Genomic DNA, 26,383 nt, shown 5'->3' on the forward strand with positions numbered 1-26,383 from the left:
TTTCACTGAACCCTTTCCATCCTCCCGTGTTATCCCACTTCATCCTCACATGACCCTATGTGGTAAGGATTCTGAAGATCACTACTTTTCAGAGGAAGGCAAGGTTTAGAGAGACAGGTGAATACATACAAGGACACTCAGGTCCTAAGAGGTGCGGCCGGGATTTCAACCCAGGATTTCCTCTTGATTTTGTATTCTAGCCTTTACGCTCAAGGAGAAGAGTGATCCTCACAAAACTTAATTTATTTTAAGAATTTATTTATTTTTTAAAGTTGGGGTTGGGCTCTTCTCAGGCAAAGTAAATTTTAAGTATCATGGCAACAGACTCCAGAGATTTCCCATTTACGAACATTGTATAAAGAGAGAAGTTGATGCTTTGAGTAAATCACAAAAACAACATATCCATAGGGTATGTCACTCTTGTTTTACTCCTCGAGTCAAGTGTAACAGTTGCATGGTCAGATTTCATGGGAGAGAAGAAGTATGGCCTGGCCAATGAGGGCAGTTAGGCTGAATTATGGAAAGTGAGAACTGGAGGGAACCTTAGGAATCAAGGCCTGCCACACTAGACAGAAGAAGAAACTAAAGTCTAAAGAGAAAAGGGACTTCCAAAATCAGACTGCTAGTTGGTGGAACTGGACCTTGAATTCATCCAGCATGTTTCCCCCAACTTCTTTCAGCAAAACCTACCACCTCGCAACTTGAGGCTCAAATAGATGATTCCATAGTGAGGAAAGAACAATGAGCAAATTAAGAAATTGTTCCTATTTACTCTATTCCTGAGCCTGATGTTAAGTTAAGCAAAGGCTTTTGCTTTGGTTACAGTTGTAGGTACACCAGAGCGATTTAGTAGAGCCTGGCTCAGTATTAGAAACTTCACACTTGAAAAGAAGCATATAAAAATTGCCTAGTTCCATTTGCTACTACAAAATCAAAGCATAAGCCCTTATTCAACATGGACTAAACACCAACAAAAGTTTTAACATTGCTAATTGTCCTTTTTCTAAGACTACAGTTTATTTTACCTTTAGTCCAAATACAATCCATTAAACAAAGACTGTAACTCCCCAAGCCATTTATTGCCTCAGTCCTGTGTCTCTGAAGTCTTACATTCCTCAGCCACTGGGGGTCAAGGCCCACCTGGGCTCACCTCTTACCCCAACCCCGCCCTCCAGCTCTGGTGTGAATCTACCCTCCATTTCCCTAAGCCCAGAGGTAAGTTAGATGCCTCCCCTGCAGAACCAGGCATTCAGCCATAGACAGGGAGTGAGCATTCCTAAAACCCCTGGATTCATTCTCTTGAAAGCCTCATGGTATACGCCAGACTGAACAGCTAGCTGTGGTAGGAGCAGGAGAACAGCCAGCCTCAGTAAGAGGCGCTGAAGAGGCCAATCAAACCTCTTTTGACAAAGCTCATTTCTAGAACAGGATATTGTGGGGGTGGGCAGCCCATCTGCCTGGGGTGTTTTCACCCACTCAGCCCTCATGGTTTAGGTGGACGCCAAGCACAGCCCACCTCAGCCACAAGCAGTCCTCAGGGACTTCCAGCTCCCAGTAGTCTTTCTGTTACTATGGATACTTGGCTCTTGGGACAGAGGTTGGCTTGCCCAGGGTCACGTCAGCACCCTGGTAGTAAGTGCTGCAGGTGTCCAGGCAGACAAGGCTCGTTTTCCTGCTGGACACATCCACCATGAGAGATGAAGGGTGAGCATCCCTGCATAGCTTCTCTGCCCGTCTCTCTGCTAGATGCTGTGTCTGCATTCTCTTATGGTTCCCAGTCGTAGCTGCATAGACAGCTACAGTGAGTACCATGAGGGCAGGTCATGGGGCTAAATGCCGAGTCCAGGTAAGATTCCCAATCACAGAGAAGGGATTATGGTTTCCCCCACTTCCCTAATAAGGTACAGTCCATGTCCTAGAACACTGACTTCCAAATTTTAATGTACACACCATTTACCTGGAGATTTCATTAACATATACTTTCAGATTCACAAGTCTGGGATAAGGCCAGCGATTTTGCATTCCTAATCTGCTCCCAAGTGATGCTGGCGCTGCTGGGCCCAGGGCCCACACTGAGTAGCAACATGCTAGGTCAGTGGTGCACAAAATCACCTGGAGGGCTAATTGAACCACAGATTGCTGGGCCACACTCTGCTCACCCATAGACTATTTAAGCAACACTGCCTTATTAATGAATCCACCCCTCAGATCAGTCTCTGCTTTGGAATTCTTTGACCCTTAGACTATCTAAGCAACATTGCCACGTACTCTTGTATACAGGGCTTTAAGAGTATGCGCTGTTTCAATGCCTATAGCAACAGCAAAGGAACCACAGCAAACATTTATGTTATGAGATTCTGATGTAATGGGTTCAGGTATGGGCCCTTGAACTCGCATTTCAAACATATCCTCAGGTGATGCTAATGCTGCTGATATGGGGATCACATTTTGAGAGCCACTGTCCTAGGTCATTCTGGAGATGTCAGCTGTTGTGGCTTAATTATCACGATTAAAAGCAGTGGTTCTTGGCCCTGGCCACACAGTTGAATCACCTTTTTGCTGTTGCCCAAGTTTCATTTAGAGGTAGTTAAATCAGAATATCAGGGCATGGGGCCTGGGCACTGTCATTTAAAAAAAGTCCCCAGACAGACTGCAAGGTGAATAGCCCTTCCTGGGACTACACAGAGCACTAGCTGCATACCTGTGAATAAGCCTGGGGTTTCAGCTGCACACCTGTGAACAGGCCTGGGTCTCAGATGCAGTCTGTTCACAGCACAGATGAAAATTCAAGGACAGACTATGTTGACAAAAGTGAACAGAATTTACTAGACTGTCTCTCCTCTGGTCAGGAGTGAAGTCCCTTTGAAAGCTGTTCTTTTTTTTTTTTTTTTTTTTTTGAGACGGAGTCATGCTCTGTCGCCCAGGCTGGAGTGCAGTGGCCGGATCTCAGCTCACTGCAAGCTCCGCCTCCCGGGTTTACGCCATTCTCCTGCCTCAGCCTCCCGAGTAGCTGGGACTACAGGCGCCCGCCACCGCGCCCGGCTAGTTTTTTGTATTTTTTAGTAGAGACGGGGTTTCACCGTGTTAGCCAGGATGGTCTCAATCTCCTGACCTCATGATCCGCCCGTCTCGGCCTCCCAAAGTGCTGGAATTACAGGCTTGAGCCACCGCACCCGGCCTGAAAGCTGGTCTTTACTCTTTCAGGTCATCAAAAGAAACACAGTACTTTAAAGTTCAGTATGACTGCTAAGGTCCCCCCAACAATCTCAGGATTTCCATATCCTTCAGGATAAGCAGGGACATGGCCCAACTGCGTTTTATAGTTGATGGCCTTAGTTCCTGTCTACCTCATGCTGGAGAGTGAGGCACCTGAGCCAACAAGGACCTGGGTAGGAGGGCAGTGGAGTGGGTTGGGAGGTAGAGTTATGGGCTCTAGCATTCCCCTGGGATGTGACCAGCCATGTGACTTCTTTTCTTCTGGACCAGTGGATCACCATGGCGCTCTCTCATTCTAACATCAAAGGCTGACTTGGGGAGTGGGAAGCATAATAATAAGGACTCACTCACTTGTTAGATAAATTTTGAATAAATCTTGAGCAGGAAAAGAAGTTAAATCTGAGTAACTCAGCCATGTTTTTCTGAGAAGTTACAAAATTATATGATCTTGTCATAAATGTTTATCAGTACTGCTTATACTCACCCAAAGACCAGTGATTTAAAATTGAGGAGACTGAGAAGCAGGAACAGGAGACAAGGAGGTAGCTTACGAGTAGAGGATAGGGCTAGAGAATGCGTGCTGGCAGCAGGGGTCAGGAGCAGAAGAGGAAACCGCTACACATGTGAATACAATCCATATGAATGTCTGACTGCTTCTGGTTTGTTTTTCCAGGCTACTATTTTTTAAAGGAATCTGTGCTGATTGCCATCATCGGTTCTCTCACTCTCTGCAGACCAGCAGACCCTGGCCCTATTCTCAACTTGAGCACAGCCTAACTGGGTAACCTTGGGCACTATTTCAGCTCTCATGGCTTCCGTTTCTTTTTTTTTTTCATCTGACTCCTGCACAGGCTCGAGTGCAGTGGCATGGTCTCTGCTCACTGCAGTCTCCATCTCCCAGGTTGAAGAGATTCTCCTGCCTCAGCCTCCCGAGTAGCTGGGATTACAGGCGTCCACCACCACACCTGGATAATTTTTGTATTTTTAGTAGACATGGGGTTTCACCATGTTGGCCAGGCTGCTCTCGAACTCCTGACCTCAAATGATCCACCCACCTCAGCCTTCCAAAATGCTGGGATTACAGGCATGAGCCACCACACCTGGTCTCGTTTCCTTTCTTTCTTTTTTTTTTTTTTTTTAATGTGGGTAGAAGTCTCTATTCTTTGTAGCTGTAGGAATAAAATGAATAAACGATGTGGCAGTGCTCCTTGCAGGCTAGCTGGTATGCTTGTTTTCATCATCTCCCCTGCCAGAAGAATGAGCGAGGTCACCCACCTGATGCCTGGACCTCCATGATGTACTGGTGCAGATCCTGTCCCTGCTGGATGACCTCAAAAGTCATGTTGTTCATGGCTAGCTTCCGTTCTGTGTGGCGCTGCAGCCGCTGTTCTGCCAGGGTTAGGTCCTCTGTGTTGAAGTCATTCATCTGCCGAAGCAAGTCTTCATTCCAGGCGTCTAGCTCTGCTGTCACCTGTGAGGGAACCACTGTCGTCAGCACAGGCTCACCAGGTCCACGAGAGAATGTTAGGTTTAGACTTACGATTCCAAGCCTTATTCATGAATCCAGCCCTCAGATAAGTCTCTGCTTTGGAATTCTTCAACCCTTAGACTATTTAAGCAACATTGCCATGCACTCTTGTATACATGGTTCCAAGAGTGCTCTCTAGGTTTTTCAATGCCTGTAGCAACAGCAAAGGAACAGCAGCAAACGTTTATATTATGAATTATGGCTTATAGAGTTTTTGCATACTCCTTGCTGTTCAATCCTCACAATAAGCCAGTGAGGCAGGCATGATGGAGACCCACAGGTCCATCTTCTAGAAGAGGAAGTTGACCCTCACACAGACAGATGGGGTGATTTAACCTGCCAGAGATGGATAAAGTTCTTCTACTAACTGCAAAGACTTTGTCTACCATCCCACAGCGGTTGCTGTATTTTTCATAACTAAAGAGGTTCTCAGAAATTAAGTAGCGAGTTTATTTCAGAAACAGAAACAGAGGGCTAGAAAAGCCTGGTGAATAGCCCAAAGTTACACAATCAGTTAAAGAGTAGTGTCCATCAAACCCAGGGGTCCTACTCTGATTCCCATGTTGTATTGTGCAACATTCTGTCCTTCTATTACAAAAGTTGACACCTAAAAATAGTGACTAAACACTAAACAAAATATAAATGTGTAGCATACCTCCAGAAATTCAGGCAGATTTAATCAATTGAAAGGCATTCATTATTCTAATGAATACTAAAGCATGTAATGAATGGAAACATTGCCCCAATAGCAACTTGCTAATTGTTCATTTCTCTACACCTTAACTCACATGACTTCACCAGGTCTACTCTCAGTTTTCTGCAAATAGGGACTAAATCCTATACTTCCTTTACAATCTCTGCAATCATCCACAGACTAGGAACTCAGAAGACTGAACTAGATAACTCCACCGGTGTGAATCAAAATTAAAAGTTTGTAAACATGGTTTTCAGATCTGCTATCTTGTGCTACCCCCATGACACCCCTGTGAAGGCGACAGCATGCGTACTGTCATCCTCTTTTCTCAGAATAGGAAAGTGTCACTCCAGGTCACACATTCCCAGGATGGCCCAGGCCATCTAAGCATATATCCCAGAGCCTTAGTTGAGTAGTTTTCATGATGCTGGGTCTCATGCCAGCTCCCACATAGCATAACCTTCCAAGTTATCAAAAACTGCTGCTCCAGGAGCATCAGTGACACAGGGAGACAGACGATGGACCGAAGCAAGTGGGAGCAGTGCTCTTATATCCCATGCTGGGGCACACATGCTGGGATGGGAAAGCCATGGGTCACAGGATTTCATTTTTGTCTAACAGCAAGACCCTTCTTCAAGCAAAATAGAAACAGGTTAAATTGTACTTGCTCTCTTTGAAGCAGAAATGGGGACATTGAAAATATCACCCTCGCTGCCCTAGGTTCTCACTTCACACCCCATATCTTTTCAGGTCAATTGAGAGAACTGCTGAGCTCAGCAGGAAAACCCAGCATTACTTATTGCGGGGCGTCCTTGGGGGATCCAGGAACCAGTGGGTTGACAGGCAACGTAGGTTTTTGTTGTAGCCCCATCTTTGAAGAGTACTTCATTCTCTTAACTCGAGAACGGGGTTAGACTCATGAGACTAAAAGAGATTATTTTTAAAAAGATAATTTAGCCTGGGTGCAGTGGCTTGTGCCTATAATCCCAGTGCTTTGGGAGGCCAAGGTGGGAGGATCACTTGAGGCCAGGAGTTCAAGACCAGCCTGGTCCATGCAGTGAGACCTGTCTCTCCAAAACAAATAATAATAAATTAGCCAGGCATGGTGGCATGCACCTGTTGTCCTTGCAACTTGGGAGGCTGAGGCAGGAGAATCACTTGAGCCCAGGAGTTCAAGGTTGCAGTGAGCGATTATTATGCCACTGCACTCCAGCTTCGGTGATAGAGACCCTATTTCTTTTTTTTTTTTTTTAAAGCATAATTTAAAATATAAATAGGCTTTTATAGTTTTTATAGAACTAAGCCTGTAAATATCTTTTTTCGTTACTGTATTTTAAAAACTGATGTATAATTTACATACAAAATACACATAATTTAAGCATTCAGTTCTGAGTCTTGACAATTTTATACACCCATGTAGTCATTGCCAAAATTAAACTATAGAGCCTTCCATCACTCTAGAGAACCTACTTGTGCCCCCTTCCAATCCATTCCTCCCCTCCCCAACCCACAACTAGGTACCAATTTCTGATTTCTATCATCATAGATGTAGTTTTGCCTATTCTTGAATTTCATACGAATGAAATCATACAGAATATATTTTTTTAACATTTGGTTTTTTCACAACATGTTGTATCAAGATTCATTCATGTGGCTGTGTGTATGCATGGTTCATTCCTTGCTACAGCTGAATAGAGTACCATTGTATAGATAGGCCACAATGTGTTTATCCATTCTCCTCCTAATGAATTCTTGGGTTGTTTCCAGTGTTTAGCTCGTATGAATAAGGTTGATGTGAAAGTTCTTGTAGATGTCTTTCTGGGGACATAGGTTTTCATTGCTCTTGCATAATTACCTAGGGGTGGAATTATATATAGGCCATAGGGTAGGTGTATGTTCAACTTTATAAGGGAACCATCAGAGTTCCTTAAAATGATTGTAATATTTTACATTCCCAGTAGCAATGTATTCAAGTTCCAGTTGCTCTACCCTCACCATCACTTGGCATTATCAGTCTATTTAATTTTAGCCATGCTAGGAGGTGTGAAGCGCTGTTTCATTATGGTTTTAAGTTGTATTTTCCTGATGACTCATGATGGTGAGAACATTTTCAAATGCTTATTGACCATTTGTACATCTACTTTTGTAAGATGTCTTTTCAAGTCTTTTGCCCTTTTTAAAAAATTGAGTTAATTAATTTTTCATTGTAGATTTGTAAAAGTTCTAAATATATTCTGGATGTAAGTTCTTTATTGGATAATATATGGAAAATAGCCCAAACCACAATTTTTACTCCATTTTCTGGCCTACGAACTAAGGGGAATTAGAATAAAACTAAGACAACAAGCATGAAAGGAAGAGCCTGCCTTTTCTTTTGATTTTAGGTTCTGTCTGTTTCTGTGAAACTGAGTCTATGAGGTATCTATTTGCTGCAGGAAGATCCAAGGAGTCCCACAGCCAGGAATCTATGGAGTGGAAGGTGCCGATGGTCCTGGTGAGGGAGAACAGAGTCAGGTCAGAGGGCTTTAGTTGAGAGAGTGATCTCTGGGATCTTGGGAATTCTAATCTAAGCTAAACGTGAAATATGTCCAGGATTCGATATTTGGTGTTTCTATATTCTTTCCTCTCCTCTCCTTACCCTCCTCCACTCTCATCGCCTGACACCATTGAATTGAGGAACCCAGGTCTGTTATGAAGCCTGGAGAATGGGAATTTCCAGGGCCTCCTCCTAAGGCTGCCCTCCCTGGGTCCACAGGCTCTCTCCTCTTTCTGTTGGATTCCCCTTTCTTCTCTCCTCCAGGCACTGATGCTCACAGCTTTCAATTAGTCTGATTTGTGTGTGTTTAATGTACACTGAATTTAAATTATTCTCTTTCCTAAGTATTTTCTGTTTCCTCTAGGAATGTTTTTTTCATTAGGTTCTTCCTCCCCATCTTCTTTCTGGGGCATAAGGTTGGAAGACAATAGGGGTCCATTTTTTAAAAAGAAAAATAGTTGTTTTCAAACATGAAGTTGACCTTACTGCTAATAAACAAACCTTTTTTCCAGCCTTACCCTGTGCTCTTGTTATGAACCAGTCAGATGGGTTACTTGCTGATGCTGAGAGCAAGTTCTGCTGTCTCCAGCCTTCTTCACTGGTCTAATAGCCCTGAAATGCCCTTGTCCTTCCTCCCAACCTGCTTAAGCCCTGACCACCCTTCAGAGTGAACCCTCTGGCATGAAGAGCTTCACGACAACACCCAGACCCAGATATTTTTCTCTGGCTTATCTAATAACATGGGCCATGGGTGAGTTTGCTAATACAGAGAGACAAGACGGAAAAGAAAAACCTGTGCCAGCGAGTGAATTTAGTGATTTTACTCCATCTGGAGAGAATTTGTTCAGGCTAGAAACTAGGGCCTGAAGCCAGTGAATGAAAGATGGAACACAAGGTTCCCAGAGGGCATTCCACTTTCAGTCAACCTATTTTGCTTTCTCCTTCCACTCAGTTACCACTGTCTCAGCTCCTGGCCCGCTCAGTTCCCCACTTGCTCTAGTGGCCTCTGTCTCCCTTACTCTTCTGAATTAATTGGGGAGTTAGGAAATGATGACTTATTTGACAGATACATTGGCAATATTTCTAGTCTAACAATTATCTACTCTGAGACATCAATAAGGGAAACCAGAGAAAGAGCCAAAATAAAATTTAAAAAAGGGTAAGAGGCAGTGGGAAATGGAAAATGGGAAGCCTCACTTCACAAAGAAGCCCAAGCTGTTCCTGCCAGATGAGATCCACCAAATCCAGTATTCTGCCATGTATTCTGCCATGAAAATTTGCTTCATAGGAGTTGGTTTAGCAGTCGCCTTGAGCTCTGTTTTCTTGGTATTCCCCAGTATTTATGTGTAGAGAAAGCTATCATCCCTCTTCCCCAGATGTTTTGATGTGTATCTGCCTGAATCAAAATTCACCTGCCCCCCTTTTATTCCCACTTCCTATGGTCTACCCACTTCAACTCTTTACCACCTGCAACACTGGAAATCTCACTGTGTAGTTCTTTCTTCAGATCAGTGTTTTGATGTTGGCAATAATGACGAAGAAGACAGTATGACTGAAGAAGACATTTTACTTTGTATTGTGCATTTATCATGCGGCAGGCAGTGTGTTAAGTGCTTGATCAACTTTATTTAATCCTTATAGCACTATGGGAGGAAATGAAAGCACAGAGAAATCATATAGTTTTTCCCATGGTCTCAGAGCTGGTGGTGGCAAAGCTGAGCATTTAATGACCAAGTCCAATGCTCTTAGCCATGGTGTTACATCAATAAGGCTGCCCCAAGAATTGATTTTGGGGCGTATCCTTCTTTTTACTATTCTCACTTCAGAAAAGTGCCAGTTTTACCCTTCCTGTTTTCTTCTAAAAAACAAAACAAAACAAAAACAAACAAACAAACAAAACCTCATAATTCAGTTTTCTTCACTTCACATGAGCCTTTTAAATTAATTATATATTTTTGAGCAGACCAAGAAATTGTGTGTTTGTGGCCTTAGATAAATGCCAGGCATAATTTATCCTTGCAAGAAAACACACTGCCTTCCTCCAGTATTTTTTTTCTTTTTTTTAAAAAAAATTTCTATGGAACGCTTCACGTATTTGTGAGTCAGGGGCCATGCTAATCTCTGTATCGTTCCAATTTAGTGTATGTGCTGATGAAGTGAGCAGAGTACAGTATATTTTTAAAGAGCTTAGTGATTTTTTTAAAACCAACTTGGCCAGATTGCTCAGTATAAAGGTAATATTAACCCATATAGAATTCTCTGGTCCCAGAGGCCTTTGTCATGAATAGGAGACATATCTGCAATTTGGTTTGAGACTTAAGTTGCAGCAGATAGAAGTGTGATCTGTTCCCTACACAGGCAGGGTCTCTGTAAGGCAAGAGCAAATGACTTTGGCTCCCACAGCAGGTGCTCTGAATAAACATTCAGGGATCTCCTAATATGATTCAGTAACAAATCAGAAGAGAAACAATGAGAAAGAATAAGAAGGGATGTTTAATTGCTTAAAACCTGGAAGTAAATATATATATAAAAGAAAACATATTATGAATAATAACAATGCTGACTACAATGTATTAAGTGCTGATTAACTGCCAGGAGCTGTGCTAAAAATATTGTGTGTTAACTTATTAAATCCTTACAGTATCCCAACAGGCTGGGAAATACTATCTCATCTCCATTTCTCAAATGAGGAAACCAAGGCTTCAAGGACAACTTGCCCAGCTGGGTGTGGTGGCTCACGCCTATAATCCCAACACTTTGGGAGGCGCAGGCAGGTGGATCACTTGAGGTCAGGAGTTCGAGACCAGCCTGGCAAGCATGGTGAAATCCCTGTCTCTACTAAAAATACAAAAATTAGCTGGGCGTGGTGGCACACACCTGTAATCCCAGCTACTCTGGAGGCCTGAACCCAGGAGAATCACTTGAACCCAGGAGGCAGAGATAGCAGTGAGCCGAGATCAGGCTGCTGCACTCCAGCTTGGGTGACAGAGTGAGACCTGTCTCAAAAAAAAAAACAAAGCAAAGCAACTTGCCTAAGGCCAAACAATTAGTAAAGGTGGTAAAACAGGTTTCGAACCCAGGCAGTCTAACTCAAAATACTACACACTTGATCACAGCATTACTGTCTCTCAGCAAAGGTGATCATATACATTAATGAACACTACATATGTTGCATATGTTAAGATTCAATCTCATTCCAACTACCAGTAGGAAGAAAGGGTCCATGGCATTACATTGTGATGGGATGCCATTGACATACCTGCGTTATCAATTGCAAAATGAGCATCTTTCTGTTTTATGACATCATTATTTTTGTGAAGATGAGGAAAGTGGAAGACAAATACTCTCCACTGACCTACAAATGCTGGCTGAGAGGGAAAGACATATTGCAGCTGAAGAAACCATCTCATTGCATGGGAAGAGCTATTTTATCTATAATGTATCGATATAGGTTACCGTGATGAATAAACTAGCTAAAGTACCATGGTCATTTACTCTTGTCCAACATAATGTTGAGTTCCTCTCTGTTAATCAATTCTTAAAACGATAAGATTAGTGAATTCTAAAGCAGATTATTTTAAAGTTATCATAGCATTTCCCTGTTTTAGTAATATGTATAATCTCTCTGAAGAGTTAAAATATTTGTTTAAATAGCTAAAGACCTCTGGGAATATTGTAACAAATTTCCAGAAAAGAAAAGGGACTTGAAAGTAATGAAATCCACTCAGTTGTTTTTAATTTTTGGCAAATTAATGTGAGAACATATTGCAAAAATGCTGTAATTGATGAGTTCCAATGTTCAATTACTTAATTTCTATACCAATTGAATAATTTGGATAATTGGATAGTTTTTATGGCCAATTTCATGTTCTTTTCTTCTCTACCATCATGATTAAAACTGAGGTCCTTGGCCAGGCACGGTGGCGCACGCCTGTAATCCCAGCACTTTGGGAGGCTGAAGTGGGCGGATCATGAGGTCAGGAGATCGAGGCCATCCTGGCTAACACAGTGAAACCCCGTCTCTACTAAAAATACAAAAAAATTAGCTGGGTGTGGGGGCAGGTGCCTGTAGTCCCAGCTACTCAGGAGGCTGAGGCAGGAGAATGGCGTGCACCCGGGAGGCGGAGCTTGCAGTGAGCCGAGATCGTGCCACTGCACTCCAGCCTGGGTGACAGAGCCAGACTCTGTCTCAAAAAACAAACAAACAAAAAACCCCTGAGGTCCCTGATATAATCACAACTGTCAATTAACAGGGTTGGGAGGGATCTTGGTCATTCCTTTTTATAATTTTGTCCATACCATTGCCTTTTATCATTTTGAGATTTGTGGAACTCTATTCTCCTTTTAAAAGATCTCTCTCTTTTTTTTTAAATTTATTTATTATTATTATACTTTAAGTTCTAGGGTACATGTGCATAACGTGCAGGTTTGTTACATATGTATACTTGTGCCATGTTGGTGTGCTGCACCCATCAACTCGTCATTTACATCAGGTATAACTCCCAATGCAATCCCTCCCCCCTCCCCCCTCCCCATGATAGGCCCCGGTGTGTGATGTTCCCCTTCCTGAGTCCAAGTGATCTCATTGTTCAGTTCCCACCTATGAGTGAGAACATGCGGTGTTTGGTTTTCTGTTCTTGTGATAGTTTGCTAAGAATGATGGTTTCCAGCTGCATCCATGTCCCTACAAAGGACACAAACTCATCCTTTTTTACGGCTGCATAGTATTCCATGGTGTATATATGCCACATTTTCTTAATCCAATCTGTCACTGATGGACATTTGGGTTGATTCCAAGTCTTTGCTATTGTGAATAGTGCCGCAATAAACATACGTGTGCATGTGTCTTTATAGCAGCATAATTTATAATCCTTTGGGTATATACCCAGTAATGTTTTGTTGAAGAGCTCCTATAACGTATATTGCTCACTCATTCTAGAACCTAGTTATGCTTGAGTGTCAGAGTGTTTTCCCCCCCGTGTAAGCTGAACACCTTCTACTGCATCCTTACCAGAAAGAAGGAGCATACAGCATTTGAAGCTTGATAATGTTACTTGAGCTCAGGTCCACAGCCCCAGATCCACCCCATTACAGAGCGATCTGAACATTCCATCAGGGATTTTTGACAGTTCTACTGAAAACAGGTGACCTACCAGAATACTAAAGCTTGTGAATAATCCTATTTTTTTTTTTTTTTTAAAAAGGACGATAGTAGGGAAAACCTCCCAGTGATCCTGAAATTAATTTGTCAAAAAGTCTAGAAGAGACTATGAAATAAATATTTTGTGAGGATTAGGTTTACTTCATTGTATTAATTCTATGTGTTTTTCCCAAAGGTTCTGGGGGTACATTCAGAAAATGTGACAGTGATCATTAGGAAGAGTCCACAAAGATGACCTCAAATAGATGTTAGCTTCTTTCTTGATATAGTTGCTATGTTGGTGGATGTGGCATGTTACAAATGTGGAGAACAGCAAGGCCTTGCAGTCTCGAATGGTTTTTATGGAAGAAAAAGTGGCAAAATTGGACTAGATGATGGGCCCTTAGATGATCCACAGCTAACAGTGACTGTGCAGACTAATGGCTCTGTGTCCCCCAGAGAAGAGCCTGTAGTGACGCACCAGACAGTCCTGTCTTATCTGCCCAACTTTTCAAACAGCTACAACATTGATAGTAATAATAAGTTAAATTTACATCTATTTTCACAGGCAGAAGAACTGTGCAAAAAAAAGAAAAAAAAGAAAAAGACTAAATGTGAGTGACAAAATATAAAAGCTGCCATTTAAGGTTATTTTTTTTAAAGTCAGTGTACTGGAAGCCCTTACTTTGAAATAACAACCAGGAGCTTTTAAGCAAGCAAAGCCTAGACAAGACAGGTGATGAAGTCATTAAAAGGTACCTATCTCCTGGGCTGCACCAGAGCCAGTGCTCTGAAGAGGACACATCCAAGCCTGTATGTGAGCCACGCTCCCTTCAGCAGACAGTGACCAAGAGAGTCAGTGGCTGGAGACCATGTCCTACCCAGAAAGAGATGAATAACATAGGGGATATATACCACAGAGGGCTGACACTAAGGATAAATCATAATAAAATATTTAGAGTCAGGGGATTGCAGAAATAACTCATACAATCTCACCATTTTTCAGATAAAGGAAAAGAGGCCTATGATAAGCATTTTCAAATATTTTTAAGGCTCCCAAGTAAGAGGGAGCAGACTAATTTCTTTTTCTTTTTCTTTCTTTTTTTTCCCCCCCTCAGAGAGCGGAACAAGGACTGACGTGTAAAAGGTGGAGATTTTGGTACAACATAACAGTGAGATCATGAGCTCCCGCCTTTCTTCTCTCTTCCCTGCTAAGCCCCTTTCTGGGCTCTGGAGATATTCTGGTAGAGGCTGGATGGCATCCTCCAGGGATGCCAAATCCTAGCCACCAACTTTTGCCTACCCTCAGATGTAACCTCATTGGGAAACCCTCCATGGACATCCTGACTGGGCTAAGTATCTGCCCCTTCCAGTGTTCTCTGCAAACCAGGAGACTCTATCATAGAATTCTTAAATTGTATGACGATTCTGTTTCTGTGTCTCCCTGTTATATCCTCAATGTCCAACATGGCTTTTGCTGCATAAGTAGGTGCTCACCAAATGGTTACTGAATTGAATTTCTATATAGGTAAAAGGCTGACTGAATGGTCTCTTTCTAATATAAAATGCGAAGGGCCTCTGCAAGCAACTAATTGAAGAGTTGAGACCACCAGTAAGTTATAATCAGCTTATCTTCTTTAGGTAGAAGTTTCCTCCTTGAATGCCGTTTCTCCCCAGCCTTAGCCTGGCCCCTATTTGCTTTACATGAACCCCATAGATTTAGAATTGGTAGATCATCCCCTACTCAGGTTAATTACTCAATAAACTTTCAGGTGCGTTAAGCACGCCTTGCTTGCAATTACACAGATATTTAAAAGAAAAACTATAAAGGTGGCCTATTTTCAGAAAGTTCCTTGTCTAGAATATCTATCTTTCTTGGTGTCATTTCTAAGGCTTTTCAACATGAGTATGCCCATCTCAGAAAATGCCCCAAATTATCTATTGATAATAGAAAAACGATCTTGATATAAATATGCATATATGTGTATATATATTATATTATGCACATATATTTTATCAAGCCAATACAAAGTGTATAAAATTTCCCAGGATTTTCATTAGTAGACTGGTGCTGGAGTCTCACTCTGATCACATGGCAGATGGCTTTGTGGAGGGCATGAAAAAGAGGGCTCCTTGGAGAAGGTAGGAGTGTCACAACTCTGTGGGGCTGACTGTAGCTCATTTGTTCACTGCTTTCTGCACATTTCAAATTATTGCTTTTTTTCATTTGTCCAGTTAAATAGATGTATCTACTATCTAGTTTTAACTAAACTAACCTTCACAAAAAGACACATGGTTTAACGAGGTTCCTGCAAAGAAACTGCAGTTTGAAGATAATACTAATCATGAAAGCACAAGAGAACTTTGAATTCTCTGTCAGTCACATTATGGGGTAAGGCAACAATGACAATCTAATCCAATCTCTCAAGAAACCAGGGAAAAAATAATTGGAAATTATCAGAAGACTATTTGAAATATGGAACCCACAACTTCTAATGAAAAAATCTAAACCTCTTCCCAAGAGCCTGTTGAGTTTTGAAATTATTAGCCAGTGATCAAACATTTTTATAACTTAAAAATGAATAAATATTTATATGTAGGGGGTTGCAAGTTCAAAAAAACTGAGAAGGTACATAATCAAAAATGTTCAGAGACCACTGGCCTATTCTTGCTTCTAAAAATATTTTTCATTTCTTTCTGATTGTCCTTCCTAATTGTATAAAACTTGGAAATGTAAGAAAGTATCAAAAATAAGAAAAAAAAATCACCCATATTCTTACCATCACAAAATAAACATTTGTATTTGGTAAAATGTCTCTTCTATCATAACTAGTTTATATAAAATGTCTTTCATAGAAGGAGGCTGAACCAACAGGAAAAAAACATTACAGGACATCATGTTCCATTATAGGTCACTCTGGTCTCCATGGAGTCCAAGAAGGTATACCAGAAATCCAGCTATGGGCCTGGTTTTGAACATCTGACTAACAAATTTAGGATGTTTCACTTTACGTGGGCGCACCCTATGATCTCATTCCAGGTTATAAAGTGAGCACCATTATTATTGAGTAAAAAGAGATTGGTGCAGCAACTCACATGCTATCCTACTGATTACATTAACTGGCTCATCTGGGCCCTCAGTGATATGCCTAAGGAGTCACGTTTAGATTCCTCAGATGCAGGGTAGCAGGCCTCCTCCAGTGTTCGGTAATCCCGAGGAATCTGGAGCATGTCTATCAAATGCCTTCCTTTAGGAAAGAAACCACACTGCAGGTCCTATAATCACAGACCCTGCCCTGGCTTATGTCAGCATAAACACACCTCTCGTTACAGAAACCACCCTCAGTTTCACACTCAGAAGCTTCTCTAAAAGTTCGTTCCTCATCCCCACAGTGAGACATAGCTGGTATTTGAATAATCTCAACACCCTCAAAAATAACTTCTGACAATCTGACTCAAGGCAGAACTTTCATAGGTTTGGCAGGATTTCCAGTTCTAAGATTAGATGTAGCATTCTCCCCAAGCTTTTGGGCCTCCCCCACAAGACAAGGGAATAAGACCCCTTCTAAAATCCGGATGTTATAGCCTACACCAGAGGATGCAGAATCCTATCATGATTTTTCTCTCCCTCACTTTATGAGGCCCTCACACTCGTGCTAGCCTGCATACCAGGTTGTCCAGTTGTTGTCCAGTACTTGGGGTACGAAGAGGAATTTTTATACATACAAAGGCTAAACAATCTATTTGTTTATTTTTTATTTTTTCTGAGACAGGTTCTCACTCTGTCATCTAGGCTGGACGGCAGTGGTGTGATCACAGCTCACTGCAACCTCCGCCTCCTGGGCTCTAGTGATCCTCCCATCTTAGCCTACTGAGTAGCTGGCATCAGAGGTGCCCATCACCACATCCAGCTAATTTTTTGTATTTTTGGTAGAGATGGAGTTTCACCATATTGCCCAGGCTGGTCTTGAGCTCCTGAGTTGAAGTGATCTGCCAGCCTTGGCCTCCCAAAGTGCTGAGATTACAGGCGTGAGCCACCACCCTCGGCCCCATAATTTAAGTATCAAGTTCCTCTCTCGTAACCTTTAAACCAGATCCAATTTTAATGCATGCGATTTAAACCCACATTTTTTAAAGGATATTTTCTCCATATGTTTTAGATCATTTTTTAGGAGTGGAACTGGATTTGCCTAGAATCGAAGCAAGCAAAGACACCCATGTGATGCCCCCAGCTGATGTGAGGGGCATAGATGATGTCAAAGTGAAGCTAACTGACCCATTCCAGCACTGAACCAGCAACCCTGACTTCCAGGCCACAGCCATCTTTTCAAATAAAACTTATTCCAAACCCTCAGATTGTTTCCTCCCCCTTAAGCATGTTTTGAAGCAGACCCAGAATGACAGGAGAGTAAATAAGAAGTACAACAGCAAAACCACCAAACCTGCTAACATAATTTCTCCATGGATATATTCACTCCCAGGGGGCAAAATGGAGCTGAGGAATGATTGCAGGAGTGCCTTTGGCTACTTTAATCAACTTAGCCTGTATTTATTTTTGTACATCTCAATCCAAATTACTAAAGAATAATGACCCAAACCCTCCCTTTTACCTCTTTATTACCTTGTTACCCTGCCTTTAAAATGTTCACTACATACACTTTTCACTACATGTCAATATTTTTATTTTCCCACTGGCATTTTGATTGTTTTTCAAAACATGTTTTGATACTACTTGCCACCTGAAATCCTGAGAGTACATTCAAAATAAATAAAAAGTATAAATAAATTCACGTAAGGTTATGAAATCAGTTGGAAGGATAATTAAGATCTAGATTTAAAGGCTTAACTTCTCCTTTGTTCCAGGACCTGTCCAGAAAGCATCTTTTAGAACGTGAAGTCTTTAAGCAAGAAATTACAAGTTCTCCCAAGGAGGCAGGAGTACAGATGTGCTTGTAAGAAAGTAAAGGATAGAAAGATGAATACCTTTATGATTGCTTTTCTTTTACACTTCAGATTCTCAATATGAACATTTTTGGACCCAGGATTAAAGCAAAGGGTAGCTGTTCCCAAGACAGTCTCTTGTATTGAGTTGGATTAGGATGGGATATTGGAGCTTTCAATATATTTTTTAAAAAAATTTCCTTCCAAAGCTGTTCCACTGAAGTTTCCGCAGATATTATCGGGAAGATCACTCTCCAGAAACCCAGGGGCCCTAACTCCAGAGAGATGGTTGGCATGGAAAACAAAGTTAAGAAATGGTGGGTGGAAAGCTGGTTTTTCCTCCTACCATACCAGCCAGGAGCAAAGAGAAGACATGCCTTTAATTCAACCCTTTGCCATCCCTGAAAAGGAAAAAGTGCCTTATGTTGGATATTCCTTATACCACAGAAACCCTATTGGCCTGGCTTTAGTTACGGTTTCAAAGCAGAAAATATGAAAAGGGGGAAATTATGTGAGAGAAGACATTACTAATTGGTATGATAAAGGGGACATAAATTTACCAGAATATGTGATTCCAACCTTCCGAAAATAAACTGAGGAGTTTATGAGAAGAACTAACAAATGATCTTAGCACAGGCTTACTTTCTTAACACGTAGAAATCAAACTGCAGATACAAATTCCCCTTCCTGTGGTGCTTGGCTTCTTAACTGCTGTGTGATTGAATCTAATGCATGATTTAAATTATCAGCTCTAAGGAGGCCACCTAATTTTAACATCTACCCATTCATAAAGCTGTGAAATTCAATGACTCTACTCCCATCATCGAACTACCAGCTCCATGGTATTTCAGGAAAATGCCAAGTAAGACTCTAATAGATAGCAATAAAAAACTTCTTGGCTGGGCACAGTGGCTCATGCCTGTAATCCCAGCACTCTGGAAGGCCAAGGCAGGCAGATCACCTGAGGTCAGGAGTTCAAGACCAGCCTGACCAACATGGTGAAACCCCATCTCTACTAAAAATACAAAATTAGCCAGGTGTGGTGTCACGTGCCTGTAATCCCAGCGATTTGGGAGGCTGAGGCAGAAGAATCACTTGAACCTGAGAGATGGAGCTTGCAGTGAGCCAAGATGGTGCCAATGCACTCCAGCCTGGGCAACAGGGCAAGACTCCATCTCAACAGAACAAAACAAACAAACAAAAAACCTTCTCAAGAAAGTAATCTACAGACAGAAAGTAAACTAGAGGGGCTCCGCTCGGCAGTAGGGGATGAGAAGGACTGGAAGGAATATGTCGTAGTGGACTGGGAATTTCTTGTGTTCTAAAAATGCATGCTGGATGCTCTAATTTCCTTAGGCTACTACCCTGTCCCTGGGGCAGTGCCCTTGGCCAGGAAGCATCTTGGCCCCTTTCCACCTCCCGTCCTGCTCCCCGCTCCAGTACCTCGATGGTGTACTGCTCAAAGATGCGCAGTTGCAGGAAGATGTCCAGCTTGATCTTCCGCTCATGGAACAGCTCCTCCATCTGCACCTGGGCATCATCAAGCTGCTGCAGGACCGACTCGATGTGGCTGATAGAACTGCCGTGGGGTGTTTTGTTGTTGGACACAGCTGAGTCCCTGTGGCAGAGTGGGGAGAAAAAGGGAGGGAGAGGCCTTTCCATGTTAAAAGTGACAGAGAAGGAGGGGGACCTTCCTCATCTGAGCAAGGTGGATGTGAATCAGTTGAGTCATTCAATCAACAGACATTTATCAAACTCCTGCTGTGAGCCTGATGCTATCTGCTTAATGAGTGAACCAAAGCTATATGCATCCTGTTTTGGGTTCACAAGTCTATTTCCAAGACTAGTTGTTCTCCTATTCCTCAAGCAGACTTGTGAAAGAAATAAGATGAAATTATGTATGAGAAAGGACTCTAAAAGGCATAAAATATTAGAGAAATGGAATGGTTCCACACTTATATGTAGTCTAATATGTATAGTTTCAACACACACATACACACACATACATCTATCACAATACATACAGACAAACATATTAAAGGCATATTTTAAAAAAATCTTCCTACTTTTACTTCACAGACTCTTTGTTAAAACAGATGATGTCATGGTTGCCAAAATTGTAAGCATGCACTTTATAAAGCTATGCTAAAGTTATGGGCTGGTGTTATTATACTAAACAGGCTCAGGCTATACTTAGGAAAGCATAGGATCTGGAGCCTGCAAACCTGAATTAGGTCTCTACTCTGATATATTTAGGCTGGTGGTCCTGGGAAATCACCTCTCTGAGTCTCAGCTCCCTTATCTGTCAAGTGGACTTAATAATAGTGGACTTAATAATTTCTGCCCTGCCCACTTCACAGTTTGCTGTTAAATAAGAGTGCACATGAACTAAGACCAGTAACATGTTGTATGGATTATTATTACTCCTGAAAGGACACCAGTGAAGTGTCAAGTGCTGATCAGGAGAGTTAAGGCTAGATCTTAAGAAGCTGGGACAACCAACAAAGGCTGCAAACAGTTTTGATGTGGGGGTTTGAAGAAATGGAGAAACACAGTCAATAGGAGGAGGTGTAGCCTCCTCTGAGGAGGGAGAGTCTCCACAAACACAGTAGGGAGAGGTGATGCCTTGTAGAGGGAAACTGAGAGATAAACAGATTGATTTTGCTCAACAAAATTAGGTGGTGGTAATCATAATAGGAAAATGATGGAGGCTAAGTTAAAGTTTAGATTCCATAGAGCCTTGAGTAAGCTAGAGCCCTAAAACTTGAAATAAACTGGCACACTCATTATCTTGTGACATCTTAGCTTCTCACACAATTTAAGGAGTCAAAGGACAAGGAGGAAATCATTTATTTCCAATCATCTCATCAGCAGGCTTTCTGAAAGCCATGTTCTTTTAGCCTGTGTTTGTCTCAGAAGCAATGGTATCTGAGCTCATTCTGTTTCTGAAGATGGCATAAGGCTAATCTGTCAAGCGTCCTTCTGTCTACCATTCAGAGGGCTCCCAATTCCTGCCTCCTCACCCTGGCCTGTTTGTTGTGATACAGGCACAGTTTCTACTCCCACAACTGCATAGACATCCCCAGGCATGAAAAGAACATGAGATGTACTCAGTGCTATCTGCTATGTATTTGTTGAGGGCTTTGCTGCTGGGAGGATATGATTATTCTCCTGGATTGTTCCTCTCAGTCCTTCTCCATCACTCATCTTCCAGAAGGAAGAGAATGATTTTGGACCATTTTATGCGGCACTATGTCAGTGTCACAGTCACTAGGAATCACAGAGATGATGTAAAATCTCCCTTAGGTGCTCTGGTGACAAGTGTCAGAAAAATCACGAAGACCTAGGGAAGATGTTTCTGGTGTGTATGAGGTATCCTGCCAATGTCCACTAAGCACCATTTACTTCTTTTTCTCTTTGACTTGCTTTGATATCAGGGAGGGGAGCCTAGGTTAGAGTCAGGTTACTGGCACAATGAATGGTCACCAGTGGCTCTTGGTCATATGCCTGCGGTACTCTCTGAAACCCATGGAATTTAATCTTGCAGAGCAGGCATCACACACATTGTTGCCTTTGCCATCATCAAGTAGCCTTATGCCCTTAGGCATTGTGCAGGTTTACAGTTGTTAAGAACGAGTGGCATCTCCATAGGCCTAGCCCCACAGAAAGTGAAGCCAGCCAAGCCTGTGAAAAGTATTTGAATAGATAACACAAAGCCATCACAAAATTCTAGAGCTGCCAGAACTCCTAGAGTGAACCCCTTAATTACACAGACGAAGCAGCTGAGGCCCAGAGAGGTTAAATGACTGTCCACTATTTGGAATTCTCTTCAGAAGCAAATGACAGTGGAGTTTCCTAGGGAGGCAGACAAAGCTGTCATGTATTATATATTCATGAAGATGAATTAGGGGAAGAAGGAAAAGAGGCTGTCTTGTTAGCATGCAATAGGAGGATTTGGAGCATCTCATGTGCATGTTTGGAATAGAAATTATTAATTTCCAACAGAAAAACATGCCAGGGCCTTCTAAAGGTAATTTCTCATTGTTTATTTAATTGGACAACTGGTATGGGTGAAAAAAACCGTCTCCAATTGACGTAATTCCCTCAGGCCCTAAGGCTGGCCTAGGACTTGCTGATGAGATTATTTCTGTCCAGAGCTGGCAGAGGTCCCAGCACTCAGTGATTTTGGGATAGGAACAAGTCCCTGTGGGCGGGCATCATTAGCACCATCAAATCCTATTTATACAGCACCTGGGCATGGGTTTGGTTGCTGAGGGCTTGCCTAAGGCCTCATGACACTTTATCTAAGGAGCCAGTGTCCTTGACAGGGACAGAAAATTAGATATTGATGCCAATAGAAAGGAGGCAATGGCCTGGGTAATTCTAAACAAATGAAAAGTTTTAGACAGGATCTGTCTCCTTAGTTATGTTTGTTTAGGTTGATGCAGAAGGAGTTTTATTTTCTGGGCAGCAAGGAATGGTAAAAGGTCATAATTGGGTAACAGGGAACTGGTAGGACACCACCACACTTTTTCTATGTCTTCATGGGTCCAAAGTCAAACATCAGCAAAATGATCTGATTTTGCTGACTGGGGCACTGGAGGTCAGAGTTCAGCCTAAGACCAGATGTCAGATAACACCATATTCCATAATGTCTATTTCTCTGCATGAGCAAATATGCCCTAATTCTTAATGATTTTTTACTTTTGTTATTTTTTTGTCTTTTGTTAATTTTTGTTGTATTTATATTACTTACTGATGGCTGAATAACATCCTGAATGATAAATAATGCTTTGAAACATTAAAGTTTTTCCATTTACTATTTCATTCTAGACTCAAGTTGGGTATGGTGCAGGCATTTTTACATCTTACAGATAAAGAAACCGAAGCTCACACAAGACCACAAAGCAAGATTTTGCTGAGTCAAGACTGGGACAGGACTTATCTCACGTCTAGCCCGAGGCATTTCCCACTGGAAAGCTCTGCCCATGCTGACCTGGCCTCGCTGGGCTCCCCCAGGGAGGGAGGCGCTGACCTGAGCTGCTGGATAAGGTCTTCGCCTTCCTTGATGACATTGAGCGTGGCATCTAGAGTGGCGGTCTGCTGCTGCTGGAACTGCTTGATCAGTTCCTGGACTGCATCCACAGAGTCTGCACAGACATCCTCCAACATCTCCTTCTGAAGGTCTTCCATCCATGTCCACAACTGTAGAGAGGGAGCAGAGACTCCACTCAGGGAAGATGGGAGAGGCCAGGGCTGGGGTGAGGGCAAGGTAGCTAGACTGGAATCACCCAACTTACTCTCAACCAGTCAGTGCCATTCTGATCAGCACACCTATGGGTCATTTTGTGTTTTTACATTTATATTCATCACCAGTCTTTGCTAAGTTTACTCCATTGGTGTTGACAGTCCCTAAAGACAGGAATCACCCCTGGCTTAACTTCCCTGTGGTTCAGGGAAACCTACAGGTGTGGTCTTAGAGCAAGGAGATCAGTCATCTTTGAGACACCACTAGGAAGAACAGGAGACTAGAATGAACGAATATTAATTTCCTCTTTCAGAAAGGAGGAAAGGGAGTAATGTGCTCTGTGCACATTGATTCCTAGAAATGTATAATGATATTGCAAATATACAAAGAATGTGGTGGTCAATAAGAACTAAATGCACATTAACTGAGCATATTCTGTACATATCCCATAGTATTTTGTTCTTTTTAAAATTGCTAGATTGGTTAGAAAATTGAATGCTAAAGATGGTGGCTTATCTTAATTTCAATAAATGTAAGAGACATTTTCCCATAATATTCAAGATGATAAAATACAACTAGGTATTACTGGCTAGATAACTTTAAAAGAGCTAAGTATAGTGTTTTGAACAAAATAAGCATTGGAAATGTTGAGGAGTTAAAACTGAATTACTGAAAAATCATTTATTGATAGGTTTTCCTCATCATACTGAATACAGGTCTCCAGTGGCCTGCCAGAGAGCTCACTTTTGACTACTTTGAGAATTTTCATAAATGAGAGAGGGGAAGATGAGTCTAGTGTTTGCTTTGAAACCAGGAGTCTTCACCTGACCAGCAGGAAAGATAAGCTCAGGGCTCTACCAGGAAAAAAGTCAGTAGAGAGAGAAAACTGATAGATGGAGTCAGAAGATGCAGATTTTGGCTTTTATTCCTCCCATTACTCATGGTGCCTTTGCACAAATCACTATACCTTTCGATCTCCATGACATCATGTGTAAAGTAGGTTGTGGAAAGCATGAAATAAATTGGTTAATTTCCATCTGGTTCTAACATCTTAAAGTCTTCCCTGTTAAAAACATAGGTAAATGTCTACCTCAAGAATATTATTTCATCGAGTTGGTTCTCAGTATGGTAAATTACAGTATGGCCTTTTCAATAAGGGAAGATTAAAAAAAATAAAGAGAGACAAAAATAGTCTTCAAGATTTTGGACAAGTTATTCTTTGTTCCTTAGATAGAGAAGCCCTAGATGCGGCAGAAGAGGTTAACAGGAAGATTAATAAGTTTTAGAGGCTGTGAATAAGAAAGTGTAAAGAATGTCCTTTTTGTACAGGTGAGTAACCTCCTGAGTCTTAGTTTCCTTATCTACAAAATGGGAAGAACAAGATTTGCCCTGCTCACTTCAAAGACTGTGAGGACTGAACTATTTCCTTATTATTAATGCTTTAAATAAACTTATAGCAGTATTAAGCCTATAGCATTATGCTGATTGCTATAGGGAATGCAAATTATTATTCAGCAACCCTCACATTTATCAGCTTGCAAATCTGGTTGTAATTAGTTCAGTTTATTTCCTTTCCAAATAAAACACCAAACAAGTTTTCCAGACCATATAAGCTGGGATACATGTTGCTGTAAGTGAGAATATGCTAATTTCAAATCAGCATAAAACCAGGAAGTATAGGATATTGATAATGATAGCTTAATGTCACTTCATATTTTCTGGCTGTAGTTTTGTCTAGAGAGAAAACACATTTTGTAAGTGTATTTAAGTCTTTAGGGAAGAGATGATGGATTCTCTGAAAAATTATTGTACAGAGAGGCAGTGTAGCATAGTCTTTAAGAGTTTCAGGGGCGGGGTACAGTGGTTCACACCTGTAATCCCAACACTTTGGGAGGCCAAGGTGGGCAGATCACCTGAGGTCAGGAATTTGAAACCAGCCTGGCCAACATGGAGAAACCCCGTCTCTACTAAAAATACAAAAATTAGCCGGGCATGGTGGCAGGTGCCTGTAATCCCAGCTACTCAGGAAGCTGAAGCAGTGGAATTGCTTGAACCCAGGAGGCAGAGGCTGCAGTGAGCCGAGATCACGCCACTGCACTCCAGCCCGGGGAACAGAGCAAAACTCTGTCTCCAAAAAAAAAAAAAAAAAAAAAAAAGTTTCAAATCCTAGTTCTACCACATATTAGCTATATAATCTTGGGTAAGTTACTTGTTCTCTCTGCACCTTGGCTTTCCTTATCAGTAAAATAGGGACAATAACAGTGCTTTCCTCCCAGAGAGTTGTGATAAAGATTACAAATAAGTCGATATATGTGTATGTATACACAAATATATTATCTATCTTACTTATCAACAGTGTCTAATATATAATCAATACTGTATCAGTGCTACATATTATTACATTTAAAAGATATTTTTAGCTTAGACAACATGGTAAGACCCAGCCTCTATAAAAAAATTTTTTTTAAAAGCACAAAAATTAGCTGGGCATGTTGGCACACACCTGTAGCCACAGCTACTTCAGAGGCTGAGGCGGGAGAATTGCTTGCTTGTTCCCAGCAGGTCAAGACTGCAGTGAGCTGTGATTGTGTCACCGCACTCCACCTGGGTGACAGAGCAAGACTCTGTCTTTAAAAAAAAAAAAAAAAAAAAAAAAAAAAGATGCTTTTGCTGCAAGCCATCTCCAGTTCCCATTAGAGGGCAGAGGGAAAGTTTGAAGTACTCCTTCATTTTGGAGTTTGTATAAGATCAACATCGAATTTGGTCCTTCAAGATACTAGATTGGGCTGGGCATCTCTATTCTGTTTTTGTCACTTTGTCTCAGGATAACCGAGGAAAGCCTAGAAACTAAAAAGTCTTGATAGTTCTAAAAGAAAAAAGATGTAAAGAGAGAGAGGTGAAATTGTGGACCTGGGGCACACAGTCACTGCCTGGTGGGAGCAAACTTAAATTGCAAGCTCACAGTTTTGAATAAGCACCTCTGAGGCTTAGCACCATAAGGTAGATAGAAATAAAAGTTGGTGCTACTAAACCATGAGTAGAGTCAATATCCCATATAATAGGCTGTAATTTTTCTAGCT

At 41.7% G+C, this 26,383-nt stretch overlaps 1 protein-coding gene and 1 pseudogene across 16 annotated transcripts in view; both read right to left on the reverse strand.

The window, feature by feature from the left end:
- Positions 1-26,383, reverse strand: part of KALRN (kalirin RhoGEF kinase) — a 693,044-nt gene that overhangs the window by 307,583 nt on the left and 359,078 nt on the right. For 11 of the 16 annotated variants that reach the window (XM_015130033.3, XM_028844557.2, XM_015130034.3 and 8 more), the window contains exons 12-14: positions 23,052-23,260; positions 19,499-19,673; positions 4,492-4,687 (exon numbers count right to left, since the gene is read on the reverse strand). In XM_015130033.3, coding sequence (XP_014985519.1) covers positions 4,492-4,687; positions 19,499-19,673; positions 23,052-23,260 — 580 coding nt within the window. The remainder of the gene's footprint in view (positions 1-4,491; positions 4,688-19,498; positions 19,674-23,051; positions 23,261-26,383) is intronic. The other 5 variants (XR_013414358.1, XM_028844567.2, XM_028844565.2 and 2 more) reach the window with 1 other exon arrangement.
- LOC114676553 (U6 spliceosomal RNA) lies at positions 10,041-10,136 on the reverse strand (annotated as a pseudogene).

This window comes from Macaca mulatta, chromosome 2, assembly GCF_049350105.2.
Source record: "Macaca mulatta isolate MMU2019108-1 chromosome 2, T2T-MMU8v2.0, whole genome shotgun sequence".
In the NCBI taxonomy this organism is placed as follows: domain Eukaryota; kingdom Metazoa; phylum Chordata; class Mammalia; order Primates; family Cercopithecidae; genus Macaca; species Macaca mulatta.